This window comes from Prionailurus viverrinus, chromosome X, assembly GCF_022837055.1.
Source record: "Prionailurus viverrinus isolate Anna chromosome X, UM_Priviv_1.0, whole genome shotgun sequence".
NCBI classification, from domain to species: domain Eukaryota; kingdom Metazoa; phylum Chordata; class Mammalia; order Carnivora; family Felidae; genus Prionailurus; species Prionailurus viverrinus.
Window position 1 is genome coordinate 38,477,221 of NC_062579.1, and position 21,376 is coordinate 38,498,596.

General features: G+C 42.9%; 1 protein-coding gene and 1 pseudogene across 1 annotated transcript in view; both read right to left on the reverse strand.

Moving 5' to 3' along the window:
* Positions 1 to 8,851, reverse strand: part of UXT (ubiquitously expressed prefoldin like chaperone) — a 9,146-nt gene extending 295 nt beyond the window's left edge. Inside the window, exons 1-6 of the mRNA XM_047843733.1 lie at positions 8,738 to 8,851; positions 8,451 to 8,557; positions 6,960 to 7,041; positions 6,753 to 6,820; positions 6,373 to 6,480; positions 24 to 87 (exon numbers count right to left, since the gene is read on the reverse strand). Of these exons, the coding sequence (XP_047699689.1) occupies positions 24 to 87; positions 6,373 to 6,480; positions 6,753 to 6,820; positions 6,960 to 7,041; positions 8,451 to 8,548 (420 nt within the window). The 5' untranslated portion in view covers positions 8,549 to 8,557; positions 8,738 to 8,851. The remainder of the gene's footprint in view (positions 1 to 23; positions 88 to 6,372; positions 6,481 to 6,752; positions 6,821 to 6,959; positions 7,042 to 8,450; positions 8,558 to 8,737) is intronic.
* LOC125157233 (tubulin alpha chain-like) overlaps positions 1 to 18,730 on the reverse strand; it is a 27,559-nt pseudogene extending 8,829 nt beyond the window's left edge.
* Positions 18,731 to 21,376: the final 2,646 nt, after the last annotated feature.

Consider the following 21,376-nt stretch of genomic DNA (forward strand, 5'->3'; position numbering starts at 1 on the left):
GGAGTGGGGTGAGCTGCTCTCACCTCTAGCAACATGTGGATATGGGCCTTGATATTCATGGAGTCCTTGGTGAGGCTGTCGCTGAGCCTGGAGAAAAGAAACAAGAAAGGGCGAAGTGGGCCCCACTTAGGCTCATGAGGATGCTGCTTCCTCATCACTTCAAGAACTACCTGTGTCCTGGATGACTTCCATGTGGCAGGTGGAACCTACTGCCTCACCTGCTCCTATGTGGAGATGCCCTGGCCACCACCTGGACTGCACTGATTCGGAGACATTTATTGAATCCCCTACTCTATGCCAGGCACTTTTAGGGACTGGGGAGAGAACAACAAACGCAATAAACACAAATCTCAGCCTTATGGAGCTCGAGTTCTCATTAAGAGGGACAAATGGTGGAATGACATACAGAGTGTGTCGGATGGCTATAAGTAAAATGAAAAAGTCAAATGATAAGAGACGATAAGGAGTGCGGGAGTGGGGCTACAATTCTAATTAGAGTACTTACAAATGACTGTACTGAGAAACATTTGACTAAAGACTTAAAGAAGTGGACCACGTGGATCTATGGAAGATGAATGTTCTGGACACAAGGGCCAGCACATGCAAAGGTGTGAGTGTACCTGGCATGTCTGAAGCACAGCAAAGAGGCCAGTGTGGCTGGAGAAGAATAAGCGAAGGGGGACTGTAGGAGGGGAGGTCAGAGAGGTAAGCCGGGGAGGCAATCGTGTAAAACCCACCAGGCCATGGTAAGGACTCTGACTTTTACTCTAAGTGATGTGGGAGCCAAGGGAGGCTTGTGATCAGAGAAGGAATGTGAACCGACTAGGGTTTAAGAGGATCCACCTGGCCGCTTTGTGGAGGACTGGGGATAAGGAAAGCTAGTGTGGGAGCAGGAAGTCCAGTGAGAAGGGTAGTGTAATAGTCCAGGTGAGAGATGGAGACTCAGACCGCAGTGGCAGCAGCTGAGGTGATGAGAAGTGACTGGATTTGGAACATACTTGGAAGGTAGGGTCAACAGGATTTAGCAAAGGTTGGATGTCAGGTGTAAGAGGACTCAAAGAAGATGCCAAAGCCTAAGCCTGGAAGCTTAACTGGGCCTAACTGGGAAGCTGGAGTTGTCTGAAACCACTCTGGCTCTTGACTGCGGAGTTACATAAACCAGTCAATTCCTTATATCTTAATGTTTGTTTATTTTTGACAGAGAGACAGACAGACAGAGCATGAGCAGGGGAGGGGCAGAGAGAGAAGGAGACACAGAATCCAAAGCAGGCTCCAGGCTCCGAGCTGTCAGCACAGAGCCCGCCGCAGGGCTTGAACTCACAGCGAGATCATGACCTGAGCCGAAGTCTGACGCTCAACTGACTGAGCCACCCAGGTGCCCCTCAATTCCTTATATCTTATAAGCCAACTGGGACCAGTCTCACTCAAAAGAATCCTAACTGATACCAAAGGTCAAGGAAGGCCCTTTTGAAGAATGAAGAGTGAGTAAGAGTTAAACAGTAAGAGGGTCTTTTCCCCCCAAAAGGCCAAGAGGCAGGAAAGAGCTTTTGCAAGAGCTGTTCAGGAAGTCAGAGTGTTAGGAATTAAGTGAATGGTGGACAGAAAGTCCAAGATAAGGTCCAAGAGGTAGGAAGGGGCTAGATCACGCAGGGTCTTGATACTGTGATAAGGAGAAATATGGATTTTATTGTGCTGAGCTATCACAGAAGTCAATTTTAGGCAAATTAAATACAGTAAGAAAAGTATAACAATATAGAATGTTGAATTGGAAAAAAAACAGTATTGTAAACTCATTTGTATATCAATGTCTCCCAAATTTATATTTTCAGTCCAGACCCCTCTCCTGAACTCCAGCCTTGGGGGTTTTAACCACATCTTCAAAAACTTCCAATGTTAAACAAGCACCCCATGCTTAACAGGTCCTAGACTGAACTCCTGATCTTCCCCATCCAAATCTTCCCCTTCTCTATCTTCTCCCTCTCAGATAATGGCAACTGCATCCTTCCAGTTATTCAGCCCAAAACTCTTATACCCCACATCCTATCAGGCATTCTATTTAAAATTACAATCGCTCCATCCTAGGCAATGTGTCTTTTCCTTTCACTATTAAAGTATAATTGGTACAGAACAGAGTTTCAGGGGTACAACGAGTCAATATTTATACACATTGTGAAATGATCACCACAATAATACTAGTTACCACCTGTTACCATACAAAGTTACAAAAAAAAGTTTTCCCAGTGTTTCTTCTCTCCATTCCATGCTTTTCTCTGTAGCATAGTCAACCTGTGTGACATACTGTATCATTTACTTATTTTTTATTATCTGGCTCCCCTGACTAGATAAGCTGTGTAAGGGCAGAGAACAGATCGGTCTGCTTTGTGCCCTGCTGTATCCCTAGGAACCAAACAGTGCATGGCACATAGTAGTCACCCAATGTACGCTGAATAAATAATTAAGTAACTACTCTGTTCAAAGGAACCTGAAGTCCTCAGAAGATGGTTGAGTCTATGTTTAAAGACAAGAAATAGGGGTGCTTGGGTAGTTCAGTCGGTTCAGTGTCTGACTCTTGATTTCTGCTCAGGTCATGATCCAAGGGTCGCAGGATCAGACCCTGCGTTGGGCTTTGTGCTCAGTGTGGAGCCTGCTTAAGATTCTCCCTCTCTCTCTCTCTCCCTCTGACCCTCTCCCTGACTCCTGGCACTATTTAAAAACAAAAACAAAAAAAGACAAGAAATAAATGAAGCCTGGTATTGTTGTCAGAGAGCAAGAATGCTTTCAAGAATATCTGGGGTAGGGACCCCTGGGTGACTCAGTCAGTTAAGCATCCAGCTCTCGATTTTGGCTCAGGTCATGATCTCATGGTTTTGTGAGTTTGAGCCCTGTGTTGGTCTTTGTGCTGACAGCCTGTTTGGGATTCTCCCTCTTTCTGTTCTTCCCCTGCTCATGCTCTCTGTCTCTGTCTCTCTAAATAAATAAATAAATAAAATTTAAAAAATAAAAAAAACTAAAATAAACTCACAAAAAACATATTAAAAAAAATATCTGGGGTGGTACTCAAAGAACAGAGCAGTGAACCTGATCAGATTCTAAGGGCAATTTGAACATCAATGAAAATAACAAAATTAGTTAATGGTACAAGCTTAGTCTATGAAAGGCTATGAGTTGCAACATTTTTTAAAAAGGAGAAAAATACAAAGTCTACCAAATGCTAGTTGTAACACAAATGGAAGATGTTTATTTTTTTGCTACTGATTTAAATATGTAAGGCAGTGTTAATGGTCAAATAGTTATTCTGTCTCTCCTTTTTATTTTTTTTATTTTTTTATTTTTTAATTTTTTTTTTCAACGTTTATTTATTTTTGGGACAGAGAGAGACAGAGCATGAACGGGGGAGGGGCAGAGAGAGAGGGAGACACAGAATCGGAAACAGGCTCCAGGCTCCGAGCCATCAGCCCAGAGCCCGACGCGGGGCTTGAACTCCCGGACCGCGAGATCGTGACCTGGCTGAAGTCGGACGCTTAACCGACTGCGCCACCCAGGCGCCCCTGTCTCTCCTTTTTAAATTAATTAATTATTTATTTATTTTTAAAGTTTGAGAGTGAGTGGGTAGAGGAGGGGCAGAGAGAGAGGGAGAAAGAGGGAATCCCGAGCAGGTTACACACTGTCAACGTGGAGCCCAACACAGGGCTTGAACCCATGAACTATGAATGAGATCATGACCTGAGTCGAAACCAAGAGTCAGACATTTAACCGACTGAGCCACCCAGGTGCCTGCCCCAAATTCTTTTTTTTTTTTTAAAGATTTTATTTATATTTATATTTTATTTTATTTAAAAAAATTTTTTTTTAATGTTTATTTATTTTTGAGACAGAGAGAGACAGAGCATGAACGGGGAAGGGTCAGAGAGAGGGAGACACAGAATCTGAAATAGGCTCCAGGCTCTGAGCTGTCAGCACAGAGCCCGACGCAGGGCTTGAACTCACTGACCGCGAGATCATGACCTGAGCCGAAGTCAGAAGCTCAACCAACTAAGCCACCCAGGTGCCCCAAAAGATTTTATTTTTAAGCAATCTCTATACCCAATGTGGTACAACCCTGAGATCAAGAGTTGCATGCCCCACTAACTGAGCCAGCCAGGCATCCCTATTCTCTGTCTCTTCTATAGTTACACGTCTCTTTATGGTGTGGATGTGTATTCTTTTCTGTGTAATCAAGAAGAATATACACAAAGATAAGATCCTCCTGCTCCCCCCAAAATAATACTAAGAATAGGAAGGACTGACAGGCCATTTGGTTACATAAAAAAACAGAGGGGGAGTGGAGAGGGGAAGTTAGTTCAAAGTGAGTTGCAAGTAAAAAAGTCTTTTCAAAATGAGAGTGAACTACCCCACAAATTTTCATCTCCTAGAAAGATTAAACTTCTAGAAGCCTTACTAATTACAATAAACTAATAAATGATTCAATCACATTTCTCATCACAATAACCAACCAGGCACTGACAATATATTTATTAAAAATTTTTAAAAAATGTTTATTTATTTTTGAGAGAGAAAAAGAGAGGGAGAAGAGCAGGGGATGGGCGGTAAGGGGGCGGGGGGAGTCCCAAGCAGGCTCTGCGCTGACAGTGGAGGGCTTGGTCCCACAAACCATGGGATCATGACCTGAGCCGAAATCAAGAACTGGACTCAACCAAATGAGTCACCCAGGTGCCCCAGGTACATTTTGGGGGAAAGACAGCAAGTCTCAAAAAAATTAAAATCTACCTGAAGGCTCAGGATCCTGTGACATACAAAGGAAAGCTTTGTTATAAATAAAACAAATGGATGTGGTCTAAATGACCAGTAGTTCAGAACTGTGTTGGCCCATGAAAGCAGCCCCTTGACCCCTCCACCAATTGGTCTGATCACTAAGATTAAGAAATCTCAGCAGGTCTGAGGCTCTTTTGGGTCTACTAACACCAAAACCCTGGAAAGGTCTGAAAAGAGAAGAATCACTAAAACCACAAGAGAGGCGATGCTGGAAGAAATGAATGTAGGAATAAATATAACCCAGAAGGAATTTTAGATGAGTGGTATTCACTCTTGTGAGATGATATTAATCTAAATGCATTGCTCAGTGTCCCCTCTCTTGGCAATTTTGCTACATGGCAGTCACAGTGGTCCTCTTGCCAGGAAGGCTCTTCCCCAGATAGCCCCTGGGAGGCCTTCCTTAGCTACATTTCAAACCTCTCATCCACACTCCCAATTTCCCTTCCCTGTACAAAGCCTTAAACTCAATTGGAGCCCATACTTTCTCCCCACATTACCTCCCTGCTGCCATCACCAGAAATCTGCTTCAATCCCCACTTCAATCTGTTTCCAACGTACCCTTTTTAAAAAAAAAAAAGTTTGTTTATTTTTGAGAGAGAGAAAGAGTGCGAGCTGGGGAAGGTCAGAGAAAGAGGGAGACACAGAATTTGAAGCAGGCTCCAGGCTCTGAGCTGTCAGCACAGAGCCCAACGCGGGGCTCGAACTCACCGCAAGATCAGGACCTGAGCTGAAGTCGGACACTCAACCGACTGAGCCACCCAGGCGCCCCTCCAACATTCGACAAACACAGAATGCCTACTTTATGCCATGTACTATTCTGGTCACTTGGGGGTATGGACAAAATATCTCCCTTTGTTAAGCTTACATCCTAATGGGCAAAGGCAATGAATTTTAGAAAGAAGTAAAATTACACAGTAAACATTGAGAGGTCATAAGTAGAACAAGGGAGGGGAATGAGGAGAGCCAGGGGTCGTGATTTGACAGTTAGGCTACGGAAGTCCTCATTGAGGAGGTGACATTTGAGAAAGACTTAAACTGAGTTAGGGGAAAGGAAGCCAGGCGTGTACCTGGGGAAAGAGTGTTACAGGCAGAGAGCACAGTCCCTGCAGTCAGGTGGGCTCGTTCTGAGGGTGTTTAAAGAAGCCTGGGAAGGTCAGTGTGGTGAGAGCACACTGGATGAGCAGACAACTTAGGAGGAGGTGAAGTCAGAGATAGTTTGTTTTACTGTTACTGATTTATAGGCCAAAACCTCCTGGATCTGGTCAAAATTAGGCCTTCAAGGGACCCTTCTGTCTGCCTCCCCGCCACCAAGTATGGAGCCTGGCATACAGCAGAGAGCCAACAAATGTTTGTGTGGATGGACAATACAAAGACCATTTATTGAGTGCTTACTATGTACTATACTTGGGGCTCAGCTTTGTATCTCCACTGTCCTCAGCCCTAGCCTTGAGGAGGAGGGGAGATGGGCCCTGAAGTATCATCCCAGGCAGCCATGGGGAAAGGGAGAAGGGTGTTGCAAATGGTGGTATTTTAGACACTATCCTCATAGAATGGACTTACTCTGTGAGGAGGTTGCTCTTACGATCAATGAACTTGAGGGCTTCTGCCAGAGTCAACTCCAGGAAAAAACCATATCCAAGGGCCACATAGATTCGTGAAGTGTCTGGGCTGAGGAAACAATGGTTAGAGGAAGAGCGGGATGTCCTTATCACTGCATACTATACAGTTTCTTAGAGATGGGGTTTTTTTTTTTTAATCCCCTCCTCCCCCTTCCCCAAATTGAAGCTCTGGGAGGGCAGGGATTTTGTCCTATTTGATTTACTGTCACATCCCCAGCACTTAGCACAGTGTCTGGTAAATAGCAAATAGTCAAAAAAATATCTGTTGAATGAAGAGGGGAGCTGAACCCTGTGGGCTCATAGGGGCAGGTAGACACTCACACAACTGTGTCAACGAAGAAGTTACAGCCCAAATCCACCTGCATATATAACTCCGAGGGCTTAGCTTCCTGTGGGGCCAGGGAAAAAGAGGTAGGGGTCAGTGGTCAACTTTTAGGTCAGCTGACAGGTTTTGGTCTGGGGTCTCTCCTCCCATCCCCCTCCCTTGTCCACATACACCATAATGGTACCAAACCTTGGTGTCTTTACCTGAAGTCGCTCAATGACATTTCTCAGTTGAAGGTATTTGGCCAGCTGCTCATATACCTTGTCACGATGGTCCAGGACTTTTCTGATGGGACAAGAGGAGAATGGTGACCAACAGGAAGCCCTGGCCCTCTCAGAATACCTCACAGTATGACCCTCTGAGACCCTCATGTCACCATGCCCTAAAGAAGCATTTTAGTGCAGAAGTGAAGGTTTGGATTGTGAGTCAGACTGCTTGGATTTGAATCTAGGCTCTCTTTGACTAGTCGTGTGACTTTGGCAAGTAAGTAACCTCTTTAGGACCCAATTTACCTACCTATAAAATAGGGATGACAATTATTACCTCAGAGTCATAAAGAGAATTACATGAGAGTTTACTATAAAGCACTTATAGGGGTGCCTGGGTGGCTCAGTGGGTTAAGCACCTGACTCTTGATTTGGGCTCAGGTCATGATCTCACAGTCGTGAGACTGAGCCCCAAGTTGGCTGCCCACTGAGCATGGAGCCTGTTGGGGATACTCTGCCCCTCTGCTGCTTGCACACTCTCTCAAAAATAACATAAAAAGAGCACTTAAAATAGTGCCTGCCAAATAGTAAGCTCTATGTATGTATTAGTTAATATTTATTAGTATTATTATTAAAAATTTTTTTAATGTTTACTTTAGTTTTGAGAGGGAGAGAGAGAGAGAGAGAGAGAACATGAGCAGGGGAGGGGCACAGAGAGAGAGAGAGAGAGAGAGAGAGAGAGAGAGAGAGAGAGAGAACTGTAGGTGGGATCCAGGCTCTGCGTTGTCAGCATAGAACCTGAGGTGGGCCTCGAACTCACAAACTGTGAGATCATGACCTGAGCCGAAGTCAGATGCTCAAGGACCGAGCCACCAAGGCGCCTCTATTTCTTAGTATTGTTATCACACTGCCAATGCCTCTTTCCAATCATAATGTCCCATTCTCTAGAAAATTCCTCCCTCTCTTTTAGGATGTTCAAGGTCCTATTTCTGAGTACTCTATTTCCTACTCAGACTAGTAAGGATAGTAATAATTTTTCATGCTCATTGAGCCTGTAGTATCCATATTAAATTCTTTACAAGGAATGAACACAAAAACTCAAAACAACCCCCTGAGGAAGGTCCCATCAACTTTCCCACATCACAGATAAGAAAACTGAGGCACAAAAAGGCGAGACGGGGTACACCGTCTTCACAGGATGGAGAAACGGCCAAGCGAAGGATTCGAACCCAAGAACTACCGGTTTGGAGCCCAACTCGGCCCGAGATGGGAGGCTGCGCATGCGCGGACACACCCTCTGCTAAGACCGCCACATCCCAGTCCAGTCGCACCCCGGATGTCGTCGCCCCTCCTTCCCCGCTCGATGGGCGCACGGGGCTGACCTCCGAACGTCTTCCCCACCAATCAGAAGGCTAGGCCCTGACTTCAAACGCCCCGCCTCCCCACGTGGAACGTTCCAAACGCCCGGCCCTCCACACTGTCACTCACCGCAGGTCCCGCTGCAGCACGTCGCAGATGAAGGCCTCATAGCGCAGCACTTTCTCCCCTGTGGATTCCAGCGCCCGCCGTTTAGGGGGCGTCGCCATGATGGGCTCCTGAGGAATGTGAGGGGGGGGCAGACCACGTTGATCACTCAGTTTGGCCTCAAGCACGGTACATCTGCACCCCCCTCAACAGCCGAAGTGGGCTCGTCCGACTCCTGCCAGGGGTTCTGCCTTCTGCCCCTCCCAACTCTGGGACCTTGCCACCCAGGGACACCCAAACGCGGCCCTCACCTTAGAGCCGCCGGCAATAAGAACGGTTGCTATAAACCGCGGCTTCCGGGTGGCGCGGGTGAATGACGTACGCTAAGGGCTAGGGCCAACCAAATAGCCAGGTGGGGAGGGGCCGCTCTGAAGGGATGAAAACCGCCGAAGCAGAGGCGAGAAGGGCGGGGCTTTAGAGAACCCGGTGAGAGTACTAGACAGCAGCGTGTGGGAACAGGGATGCGCGCGGAGCCTGTGGGGACCGCGCGTGGCTCGCGGGGGCGGGCCTTAATGGGATTTGGCGGGTTCTGGGTGAGGCGGGGCGTGCAGGTGGAGGTAGAGAGAGAGTAAAGCGTTTGGTATTTAAAAGTCAGAGCTTCGGAAGCAGCCAGACAAGAATTGATTTTGGTTCTGGTTTGTAAAAAGGAGAGGGTACATCCCTGTGATCTATCGCTGTGGATTTGGATTCTTCACACGGGAGATTTGGGTTTGGCTCCCGGTAATGGGGATGGATGTGAACATTAAAAATTTTTTAAATGGAGACAGAGGTCCTAAAATTCATCTTTGGTAACTCCGGCTTTGCAGCTCGCAATTCCATAACCAGGATCCGAGCAGATACTGACAGCACACTATGTCTATTACTTCATTTAGTAGAGGCGTCAAGTGACGGGTCGCTGAAGTCCTCTGCTCGAGATCAGCTACTCTGTAGTTAGAAATAGTTCCAATGTCTTTATTTAAATGTGTAAACTTTTTATTCATTCGTATGCGCTGAAGCTAATGAATTTATTTTTCTATGTTCGGTTTTCAAATAATAGCATCAAACCCAGCAAGTTCAGGCTGAGCCTGAAGGAGAACCCACATGCCAGATCCCTCAAATGCTACTCCCGCCTATAGGGCCTAGAGCACTCAGCCCTACCAGGGAAGACTTCTCAGATACTTTGTGGGTTTCATGTGTAAAAGCAAGTTTTTCTTTCAAATGCTCAAAACCTAAGCAAGTTTTCTTTGTTCTTAGAACATGATTGTAAAAGAAATGTGATTTTAAAAAAATACGAAATTTTATAGAATGTCAATCACTCAATACATATAAAAGATAAATGAGCAGGACATTAAACAGAGTGCACTTAGTTATGGATACCCTACCCCCCCCCCCATCTCCCTGGACATAAATGAACTCATCCGCTGATTGGCAGATGAGCTACATTTGCTGACATCCTGGCCCACTACCCTAAAAGGGTTAGCTTTCTGCCACACCAGCAAAGACTCTCAGGACTCACGGTTCACACTCTGGGCTGGGAATCCATCCTGGGGAACAAGGTAAGCAGATGCTGACACAGCTGGGCCAGTATGGCCTTAGTCCCCTCCAGAGGTGTCCACCCTGAGCATCGCAGCATTTATAGAAGGTGGTCATTGGCTAGTCTGCAGAAGCTGCTTGAAATAGGCAAGAGGATGGTCGCATTTAGGACATGACTCTGCAGTGGAGTCAACATTCTCCCAGGCAGGTGCTCCACCAAGCACATCATCCACTTCTTTCAGCTTTGGATACTTTGTTTTGTTACCTTGCAGGTGATGTTGTGCAGGTAGGGGCAGGTGTTGCAGGCTAAGCGGTGGGAGCACTGTCCCTCCTCCACGATCAGCCCATTCCTCTAGTCCGGGGCGGAAGAGCCAAGGGAACGTGCTAAAAAAAAAAAAAAAATTGTTTTTTCTAAATCTTGTTACATATAGTTAAAGTTGCATTTGGTGTGATTGAAACAGACTCCAGGTAGTTAGACAACTATTACTGAGTTAATCTACAATATATTCCTGTGGGGTAAAAAAGGGTGTTATACTTATCATCTTTATTTAACACAAAAGAACACAGAGTTCTGATGAGCTGGAGATGGGTCTCTGCAAATCTATTAAGTTACATTTCACAGAAACGTTTTTTTACTTTTTAAAAACATGTTTCCAACTTTATTTTTACATTTCAAACCTACAGAAAAGCTGGCAGTGAACACCCATATAGCCTGCATTTAGACTCGCCAAATGTTAATATTTGACCGTATTTGCTTTCTCTGTTTCCAGACTCAGCAATAATTATTGACATGACTACATAGAATTCCACGTTTTAGACGACCTCAGATTAAAAAAAAAATTCTAACATTTATTTATTTTTGATAGAGAGAGAGCAAGCGAGCACGGGCGTGAGCGGGGGAGGGGCAGAGAGAGAGAGGGAGACACAGAATCCAAAGCAAGTTCCAGGCTCTGAGCTGTCAGCACAGAGCCCAACAGGATGGCCTCAGATTTTTGAGCCACTCCTATGTTATTGGATGTTTGGATGTGTCCAGTTTTTTCTGTGGTTAACACCCAGGATGGGATAACAGTCTTTGCTTTCCTATTTTTGTATAATACTATGATTATTTCCTCATGATAAATCTCTCAAAGTAAAAGTATTGATCTAAAGGATGTCACTGCATTGTAAACCAAGTATTGACAATTGTACACGTATTTCCAGTAACAAACTTCCTCATCTAAGCTCTACATCATTTGTTTGCTGACCTTTGATGTTTTTCTACAGCCTGCAGTCTAAGAACACTGGTTTCACTTTTTTAAATGCTTGAAGAAAGTAAAAAGAATATTTTGTGACATGTGAAAATTCTATAAAATTCAAGTTTCAGTGTCCAATAATAAAGTTTTATTGGAACACAGCTATACTCATGTCTGTGGATGCTTTCATGCTTCTAGTGGTAGAGTAGTTGCCAAAGAGACCATGTGGCCTGAAAACCCTAAAGTATTTACTATCTGGCCTTTTATTTTTTTTTAATGTTTATTTATTTATTTTGAGAGAGGGAGAGAGAGCCAGAGAGAGAGAGGAAGAGAAAGAATCCCAAGCAGGCTCTGCGCTGTTAGCGTATATAGTCTGACGTGAGGCTCGATCTCATGAACAGTGAGATCATGACCTGAGCCGAAATGAGGAGCTGGACGCTTAACCGACTGAGCCACCCAGGCGCCCCACTATCTGGCCTTTTATAGGAAAAGTTTGCCAACCTCAATCATGTCAGCTCTATACAACCATGTTAATCACCAATACGTATGTTGGAGCTCTAAGTATGTGGGCCTACCAAGCTTCAACTGGTGACCTCTCACCTGGCTTATGGATGCGGGTGTTTTCAGGCTGGTGCTTCTGGGAGGTATGAGGCCGACACTGTCTGTCATCTCCATTTGTATTTTCTCTCCCTCCCAGCCAACCTCCTGCCCACAAGCCTCCCCCGGCTTTGACTTAGAGATCTCTGTCTTGCCCTTACCTAAGAAGAGCAAGAAATGACTGAGGCCCAGATGAATTAGAGCTAAACTCTTGATTCACTGCCTCCCTTATTTTCCACTGGGTATTTGGAACCCGTTAAGAATACATCTCATAACATTGAAAAATAAAGGTAGGCTCACAAAAAGTATAAAGCAAGTAGAAAATTAATGTCAGGGGAAATTGGGATGTAGGTATGAAATTCTCTTCCGTGCTTAGCTGTGAATTTGCCTCTAAGCTTCCTACAGCAATAGCAAAAAGGGAATTGAGGTTAGTTATGTGACGGGTATTGCCCACGAGGAAAAAGCATACCAGTTCATCAGCAGAAGGATATATTTTATGCCATTCACCAGGAAACAATAAAATTAGAACTCTCCCTCACTTCCTACACTAAAATAAATTCCAGGTGGATTAAAGATTTAAATGTAAAAATGGAACCATCAGTGTGCTAGAAGGAAAAAATGGGAGAACATTTTTTATTATTATCTTAGAGTGAAGTCCCTTCTAGTCATGACATAAAATTCGGAAGTCATGAGAGAATATATTGACACACTGTATTCATAAATTTTTTTGTTGCTTAGAAATATTTTACTTTACATAGACTTATCAGACCATAGACTAATGTTAATAGCATCATTATTCTATGCAATTTTAAAAATACATATAAATATACTGTATATCTAAAGTGATTAATTTAACCAGTTCCCTGTGTAAACATTTAAATTATTTAGTTTTCCTGTATCAGAAATCATAAACATGCTTTTGGCTAATCTCTATGTATGAGTCTAATTTTTTTATTAATTTTTTAATGTTTATTTAATTTCAAGAGAAAGAGACAGAGCAGGAGTGGGGGAGGGGCGGAGAGAGGGGGAGACACAGAATCCAAATCAGGCTCCAAGCTCTGAGCTGTCAGCACAGAGCCCGATCTGGGGCTCGAACCCATGAACTGCGAGATCATGACATGAGCCAAAGTTGGCTGCTTAACCATCTGAGCCACCCAGGGGCCCCTATGAGTCTAACTTTTAAAAAGTTTTTTATTATGGAATCTTTCAAACATATACAAAAGGGTAAGGAAAAGTGTAATAAATCCCCATGAATCCATCATTTAGCTTCAAGAATTATCAACATACAGCAATCTCATCTCATTTATACCATTCCATTGTCCTCTCTCACTTATTGAAGCAAATCTCAGATATGATACCGTTTTATCCTTAGATAATTCAGTGTGTACTTCTAAAAGATAAGCACTCTTTATAAAAACTGTGGTTGTCTCATGTTTAAACCATATGTGTGTTGTAGAAAAAATTGGGAATAGTAGATAACTGTGTTAGTTTTCCATTGCTGTGTAACAATTTACCCATCGTGTTCATAAAATTAATGTATGCAGGGTTAACCTTAAAAACCCTGAGGCCAAATGGCAGATTGCAAAAAAAAAAAAAAAAAAAAAAAAAACCAAACCATTTGCAACAGATGCAGTCAATGGCTGGTTAATTAATAGTTAAAGTACTACAAATCTATACAAAAGCCCAACAATTTAGAAGAAACAAGACAGACACAATTCACAGATATGCAAATCACTTTTGAATACATGAATATGTGTTCATGCTCGATCATAATAGAGAAATGCAAAATAAAACATGTGAAATGCTGTTTTTCATCTACAGGGTGGAGAAGACCAGAAGGGTTTGTAATACACTGTTGGTGTCACAGCTTAAGTTCTTCAGGAAGCAGGTACTGACATGGGGGTTAGAAGTCCAGGTCTATAGGGCATCCGTGAAAGAAAAAGGGGCAAAGCAGGATTGAGCCGAGGGACGTTCAGACCATGATGCCAACCTGACAAACATGGAGTTCAACGTGGATCTCCACATGGAGCTCCAGAGCAAAGATTGTCCGTTAGGGGAGTCCCACCTAGTCCTTTGAATCTCCTCATTGCTCGGTCATTGCCTAGAGACAGCCCTGACGATAGCTGGACCCTGGTGTGAGAGCTGAGGTGAAGCCCAGTGGAGCTAACTGGAGACTGAGTCTCAAGTAACCCCGCTTCTCACAGCTGGGCCCTGAGCCCTTCCCTGAAGAGGAATCTGAGAAGCTCCTCTCCACGTTGGCTGCGGTTGACAGGTATGCGGGGAGGCTAGTACTGTTACATACTTGGGGAGTAAATACAGAAGTACTTTTTAAAAATTTTACCTTTCTTGGGGCCCCTGGTTGGCTCGGTCAGTTAGGCAGCCGACTTCGGCTCAGGTCATGATCTCACGGTCTGTGGGTTCGAGCCCTGCATCGGGCTCTGTGCTGGCAGCTCAGAGCCTGGAGCCTGCTTCCGATTCTGTGTCTCCCTCTCTCACTCTGCCCCTCCCCTTCTTGCTCTCTGTCTCTTTCTCAAATAATAAACATTAAAAAAAATTTTTTTAATTTTACTTTTCTTTATTGTGGTGAAACACACGTACTATAAAATTTACCATTTTAGCCATTTTTAAGTTTACTTCAGCGGCATTAAGTACGTTCACATTTTTGTGCACCCATCACCACCATCTGTCCCCAGAACTTTTTCATCTGGAATATCTTTTACCAGTTTAAAGTATACTTACTTTTTGATCTATGAATTCTGCTTCTGGGAATTCATCTTACAGGTATATTAACACCATTATGTATCAAAGTATTACCGGAGCACGCATGGCAGCGTTGTGTGTATAGCAAAATACTGGAAACAAGCCAAGTGTCCATGAATAGTGGATGGGTCTAATTAATTAAGGTACATCTATACAAAAGAACATGAACAATTTGCCAGAAAGTTGTGATCCGGTGCCTGGATGTGCCTAACAACATGACCTCAAAATAATACATTTTTAAAAATAAAATTCTAAAACGTCTTTTACTAGTTCTTGTCAGCCAGGTCACCTAGCAAAAACTTCTCTCTGTCTTTGTTTCTCTAGGAGCATATTTTTGTTTCATTAAAATTTTTTTTCTTGTTTAAAAATAATTACAGCTTCACCAGGATTTGGAAAGATAGCACAGGAATTCCTGTATACACTTTTCCCGGTTTCCTATAGTGGTTAAATCGTATATAACTATAGTACAGTGTCAAACAAAGGAAGCTGTCTGACGTCAGTCCAATGGGTGTGTGTAGCTCTGTGCTCTTTTATTATGGGTGCACATTCGATGAACCTCTACTACAATGCAGAAATATCCTCTCACTGTAATGATCTGCCTCATGCTACCCTTTTGTAGTCACCCCTACCCCTCTTCCCGCTATCCCTAACTCCTCACAGCCACTACTCTGTTTTCCATGTCATAATTTTCTATACTTTATAATTCCTATAAGTTTGTCATTTTGAGCATGTTTTATAAATAGAATTATACAGTATGTGTCCTTTTGAGATGCACTCTTTTTTTTTTTTCTCATTCAGCACAACACTCTGGAGATCCATCTAAGTTGCAGGTATTAATAGTTTCTTCCTTTCATTGCTGAGTAGTATTCCATGGTGTGGATGTATCACAGTGTATTTAACCATTCACATAGTCCTCACTTGGACATTTAGGGTGTTTCAAATTTTTGGCTAGTACAAACAAGGCTGCTATGAACGATTGTGTACAGGTTTTGTGTGGACTTAAGTTTCCGTGTCTGTAGGATTAATGTCCAGGAGCTCAACTGTTGGGCTGCAGGAGAAGTGTATGTTGAATTTCTTTAAGAAAATGTCAAACTATTTCCTAGAGTGTCTGTACCATTTTACATTCCCATCAGCAATGCATGAGAGATCCGATATCTCCTCACCCTCACTAGCATTTGGCATTGTCACTATTTTTTTAATCTGTTCTAATAGATGTGTAGTGATATCTCATTGTGGTCTTAGTTTTTATTTCCCTAATGGCTAATGATATAGAACAAATTTTTATGGGCGCATTTTACCTATGTATATCATCTCCAAAAAATTATTTTGGGGGCGCCTGGGTGGCTCAGTCGGTTAAGTGTCAGGACTTCGGCTCAGGTCATGATCGCGCAGTTTGTGGGTTCGAGCCCCGCGTTGGGCTCTGCGCTGACAGCTCAGAGCCTGGAGCCTGCTTCGGATTCCGTGTCTGCTCTCTCTCTGCTCCTCCCCCGTTCATGCTCTGTCTCTCTCTGTCTCAAAAATAAATAAAAGTTTAAAAAAATAATTTTTTTTTAATTTTTAGAGAGGGAGTGTGTGTGTGGGGGGGAGGGGCAGGGAGGGAGAGAGAGAGAGAGAGAGAGAGAGAGAGAGAGAGAGAATCCCAAGCAGGCTCTGCACTGAGTGGGGCTCGATCCCACTACCATGGGATCATGACCTGAGCCAAAATCAAGAGTTGGATACTTAACCAACTGAGCCACCCAGGCAACCCTGTATGTCATCTTTAAATTTTTTTTTAATGTTTATTTATTTTTGAGAGAGAGAGACAGAGCATGAGCGGGGAGGAGCAGAGAGAGAGAGGGAGACACAGAATCCGAAGCAGGCTCCAGGCTCTGAGCTGTCAGCACAGAGCCTGACGCGGGGCTCGAACTCACAAATCGTGAGATCATGACCTGAGCTGAAGCCGGATGCTTAACCGACTGAGCCACCCAGGCACCCCCTGTATGTCATCTTTAATGAAATGTCTCTTCATGCCCTTTGCTTATTTATACATTATATCAATGGAATAATACAGTATGTAACCTTTTGGGATGGATTTTTTCACTCAGAAGTCCCTAGAGGTTCATCCAAGTTGTTGTATCAGTAGTTCAATCCTCTTTATTGCTGAGTAGTGTTCCATGGTGTGTATGACCATAGTTTAACCATTCACCTGTTGTAGAACATTTGGGTTGGTTACTATAAACATCAGGGGACAGGTTTTTATGTGGACATAAATTTTCATGTCTCTGGAATAAACACCCAAGAGTAAAATTGCTGGATCCATGTTTAATTTTATAAGAAACTGCCAAACTGTTTTCCAGAGTGGCTGTATCATTTTACAGTCCCACCAGCAATGTATAAGCCACCCAGTTTCTCTGCATCCTCCCTAGCATTTGGTGTTGTCACTATTTTTTAAAATTTAATCATTCAGCTAGGTGTGTGCTGATATCTCATCACGGCCTTAGTTTGCATTTCTCTGATAGCCAGTAATATGGAACATATTGTCACATGCTTGTTTGTTATCTGTATATCCTTTTTGGTGAAACGTCTTTTTACGTCCTTTGCTCATCCTTTTCTAATTGGATTGGTTTTTCCCCCCTTTCTTAAAAACCTTTACTTTGAGACATCAGGGAAAAATCTGACAGGTACACATGGAAAAGTAAGACATGATTACAGTTAAAAGTGAAGACAATCTAACCAGAAAGGTTTAATGACTGTCAGCTAACGTTGAAGCTAAAGTTCTGAGTGTGACATGCTTTGGGACTGAGAGGAATGGTAATTAGTATTCCTCTCCTTCCTCTTCACCCTCTCCTTCAGTAGGATCCACACCAACCTCCTCATAATCCTTCTCAAGGGCAGCCATGTCCTCACGGGCCTCAGAAAACTCTCCTTCCTCTATGCGCTTACCCACATACCAGTGAACAAAGGCATGCTTGGCATACATCAGGTCAAACTTGTAGTCCAGGTGAGCCCAGGCCTCAGTGATGGCTATGGTGTTGCTTAGCATGCACACAGCTCGCTGTACTTTGGCCAGGTCTCCACCAGGTACCACAGTGAGAGGCTGGTAATCAATGCCAACTTTGAAGCCAATGGGACACCAGTCTAGAAACTGGATGCTGCACTTGGTCTTGAGAGTGGCAATGGCAGCACTGACATCTTTGGGAACCATGTCGCCATGGTGCAACAGGCAGCAAGCCATATATTTACCATGGGGAGCGTCATATTTCACCACCTGATTGGCTGGCCCAAAGCATGCAGGTGTTCATGGTAGACTTCTCAGCAGAGATGACAGGGGCATATGTGGCCAGAGGGAAGTGGATGTGGGGATAGGGCACCTGGTTGGTTTGGAATTCTGTTAGATGAACATTCAGGCCTCCATCAAATCTAAGGGAAGCAGTGATGGAAGACATAATCTGGCTAATAAGGCAGTTAAGGTTAGTGTAGGTTGCACGTTCAGTACTGAGGTTTCTAAAACAGATGTCATAGATGGCCTCATTGTCTACCATAAAGGCACAATCAGAGGGCTCCAGGGTGGTATGGGTAGTGAGGATGGAGTTGTAGGGCTCAATCACAGGAGTGGAAACCTGGGGGGCTGGGTAAGTGGAGAACTCCAGCTTGGATTTCTTGCCATAATCGATGGAGAGATATTCCATGAGCAGGGATGTGAACCCGGAACCAGTTTCCCCTCCAAAGCTGTGGAAAAACCAAGAAGCCCTGAAGACCTGTGCACTGGTAGGCCAATTTCCGAATTTGGTCCAAGACAAGGTCAATGATCATTTACCTTGATCACTGATCCTTGCCAGTGGTGTAGTACCCTCAAGCATAGTTATTGGCGGCATCTCCCTTGCCTGTGGTGAGCTGCTCAGGGTGGAAGAGCTGGCGGTAGATGCCAGTGAGAACTTCATCAATGATTGTGGGTTCCAGATCTACAAACACTGCCCTGGGCACATGCTTGCCAGCACCCGTCTCACTGAAGAAGGTGTTGAAGGAGTCATCTCCCCCAGGGGTCTTGTCACTTCGCATCTGGCCATCGGACTGGATGCAGTGTTCCAGGCAATAGAGCTTCCAGCAGGCATTGCCTTTCTGGACACCAGCCTGGTGAACGTGGATGGAAGTGCACTCACACATAGTGGCTATGGGTTAGCAGGCGCAGGAGACAGGAGTAGACACTGGGTCCCAGATACTGTCCTTGACAGGCTGAGTCAAGGTAAGTAATGCACTGGTTTGTTTGTTTGTTTGTTTTTTAACTGTTGAGTTTTGAGAGTTCTTTGTATACGCTAGATACAGGCCTTCTGTCATATATTTGGTTTGCAAGGATTTTCTCCTAGTCTTTTTGTTCCTTTTTAAAAGGATATTTTTTCTTTAATTTAATTTTGATGGCTGAGCAGAGAGAGGGGGACAGAGCTGAAGCCAGCTCTACACTGACACCAGGGAGCCTGATGCGGGGCTCAAACTCACGAACCATGAGATCACCACCTGAGCCGAAGTCTGATGGTTAACTGACTGAGCCACCCAGGTGCCCCTCTTTTTGTTCTTTTAAACAAAGCAACAGGTTTTAATTTTGAAGTCCAATTTATTGATTGCTTTTTCTTTTTTGGATCATGGTTTTAGTGTCATGTCTTCACAAGACAAAACTCCCATGATTTTTCCCCATGTTTTCCTCTAAAAGTTTTGTAGATTTATGTTTAAATTTACAATGTTTTTTAATATTCTTTTTTTAAGTTTATTTATTTTGAGAGAGACAGAGCGTGAGCGGGAGAGGGACAGAGAGAGAGGGAGACACAGAACTCAAAGTGGGTTCCAGGCTCTGTGCACAGAGCCCGATGTGGGTCTCGAATTCACAAAACTGCGAGATCATGACCTGAGCTGAAGTTGGACACTCAACCGACTGAGCCACACAGATGCCCCATGTGACTTCAGGTGTTCTGTCTTCCTTTCTGATGTTTTGCAATGTATATTATAAATTGTAGACAGTATTTCAATTTGTGGTTTTAAAAATGAATTGTAATTTCTTTCATTTTTGTATTTTGTCATCTGTAATGGTTATACACAAATACTTCTTTAAGTTATTTTTATTTCTGTTTTTGTTAGTTATGTTTGAAACTAAGCGCTACAAAAAAAAAAATTAGCAATCCATCCAAAACTTGCTTTTAAAAAAAGTCTGCCAATATACTCCTTTAAAAATTTGACTTTGTTAAGTGATTTTTAAAAATCAGTTTTTGTGAGAACATAAAAATAGCAATCATTTGATTTTATAAAGTAAAATATTTCAGATTACCGCCAAACAACGTTCGAAAGCAAATTTGTTTATGGATAATACAAAGGGGTTATTTAGAATCATGGACATATAGGGCAGTGACCACTGGGTATAATACATAGTAGAAAGATATGCTTACTGAACTATTAATTAGTCTGCTGAATTCATGCTAATCAAACTGAATTATCAATATATCTTTATAACTGGGTTCTAATAGATAATGGGCATAATTTAGTTAAGTACTATATAGAATGTTAATAATGAAGCTAAATATTTAATGTATGGATTTATATATTCTGAACAATTCTCTATGGCCCTTTCTCTGTAAAAGAATGAGAGAGTATACATTTTAGGCTTTGAGAACCATCAAAACACATAGAATGACTGAGTGGATGAAAAAAGCAAGACCCATCTATGTGCAGCCTACAAGAGACTCATTTCAGACTGAAAGACATCTGCAGATTGAACGTGAGGGGACGGAGAAATATCTATCATGTAAATGGATGTTAAAAGAAAGCTGGGGTTGCAATACTTATCTCAGACAAAATAGACTTTAAAACAAAGACTTTACAAGAGACAAAGAAGGACACTATATAATAATAAAGGGGACAATCCAACAAGAAGATATAACACTTGTAAAGATTTATGCATCCAACATGGGAGGACCCAAATACATAAAACAGTTAATAACAAACATAAAAGAACTAACTTATAGTAATACAAAAATAATAGGAGACTTTAACACCCCACTTACGTCAATGGACAGATACTCCAAACAGAAAATGAAAAAGGAAACAGTGGCTTTGAATGACGCACTGGACCAGATGGATCTAATAGATATATTCAGAACATTCCATCCTAAAACAGCAGAAGACACATTGTTTTCAAGTGCACTTGGAACATTCTCCAGAATAGATAACATGTGAGGCCACAAAACAAGTCTCAACAAACTAAAAAAAATCAAAGTCATAATGGAGAAACATGTGGAAAAGACTTAGAAGCAATAGTCAGTGCAGTGGCGTTGAGAATTCCTAGTGTCCGGAGGGGAGCCTATATATATATCATTGCCCACTAAAAGCAATCAGGGATCCTTTGCAAAATGAGTGATTTTATGACTGTAGAAAGAAGTGTGTGAGATGATATCAGACCATCTTGTTATTCCAGCTAGCCAGCAAGTTTTCAAAAGCTACTATAGTCATGTCAAAAGAACTCAGAAACCAAATGAAGAAGCTTCCACTGGTGAAAGATGGGACAATTTGAACATCATTAGGGATAACTGCAATGGTTTGAAGCACATTGAATATGTTTAAATCCAACAGTTCATATTGATACAAAAACAACTCTTAGGTCACATTTGGAGATGCTCATAAACCACTTCATTAATTTAAAACTTGCTTAAATAAAGGGGAAGGATCAAACATTTATTCTGCTGTTCTTGTATGATTTTTTTTAACCAAAGATAACAGAATAATTGATGAGAGAAGAGTTTTCTTAATGAAGGTGTTTTTCTAACAAGT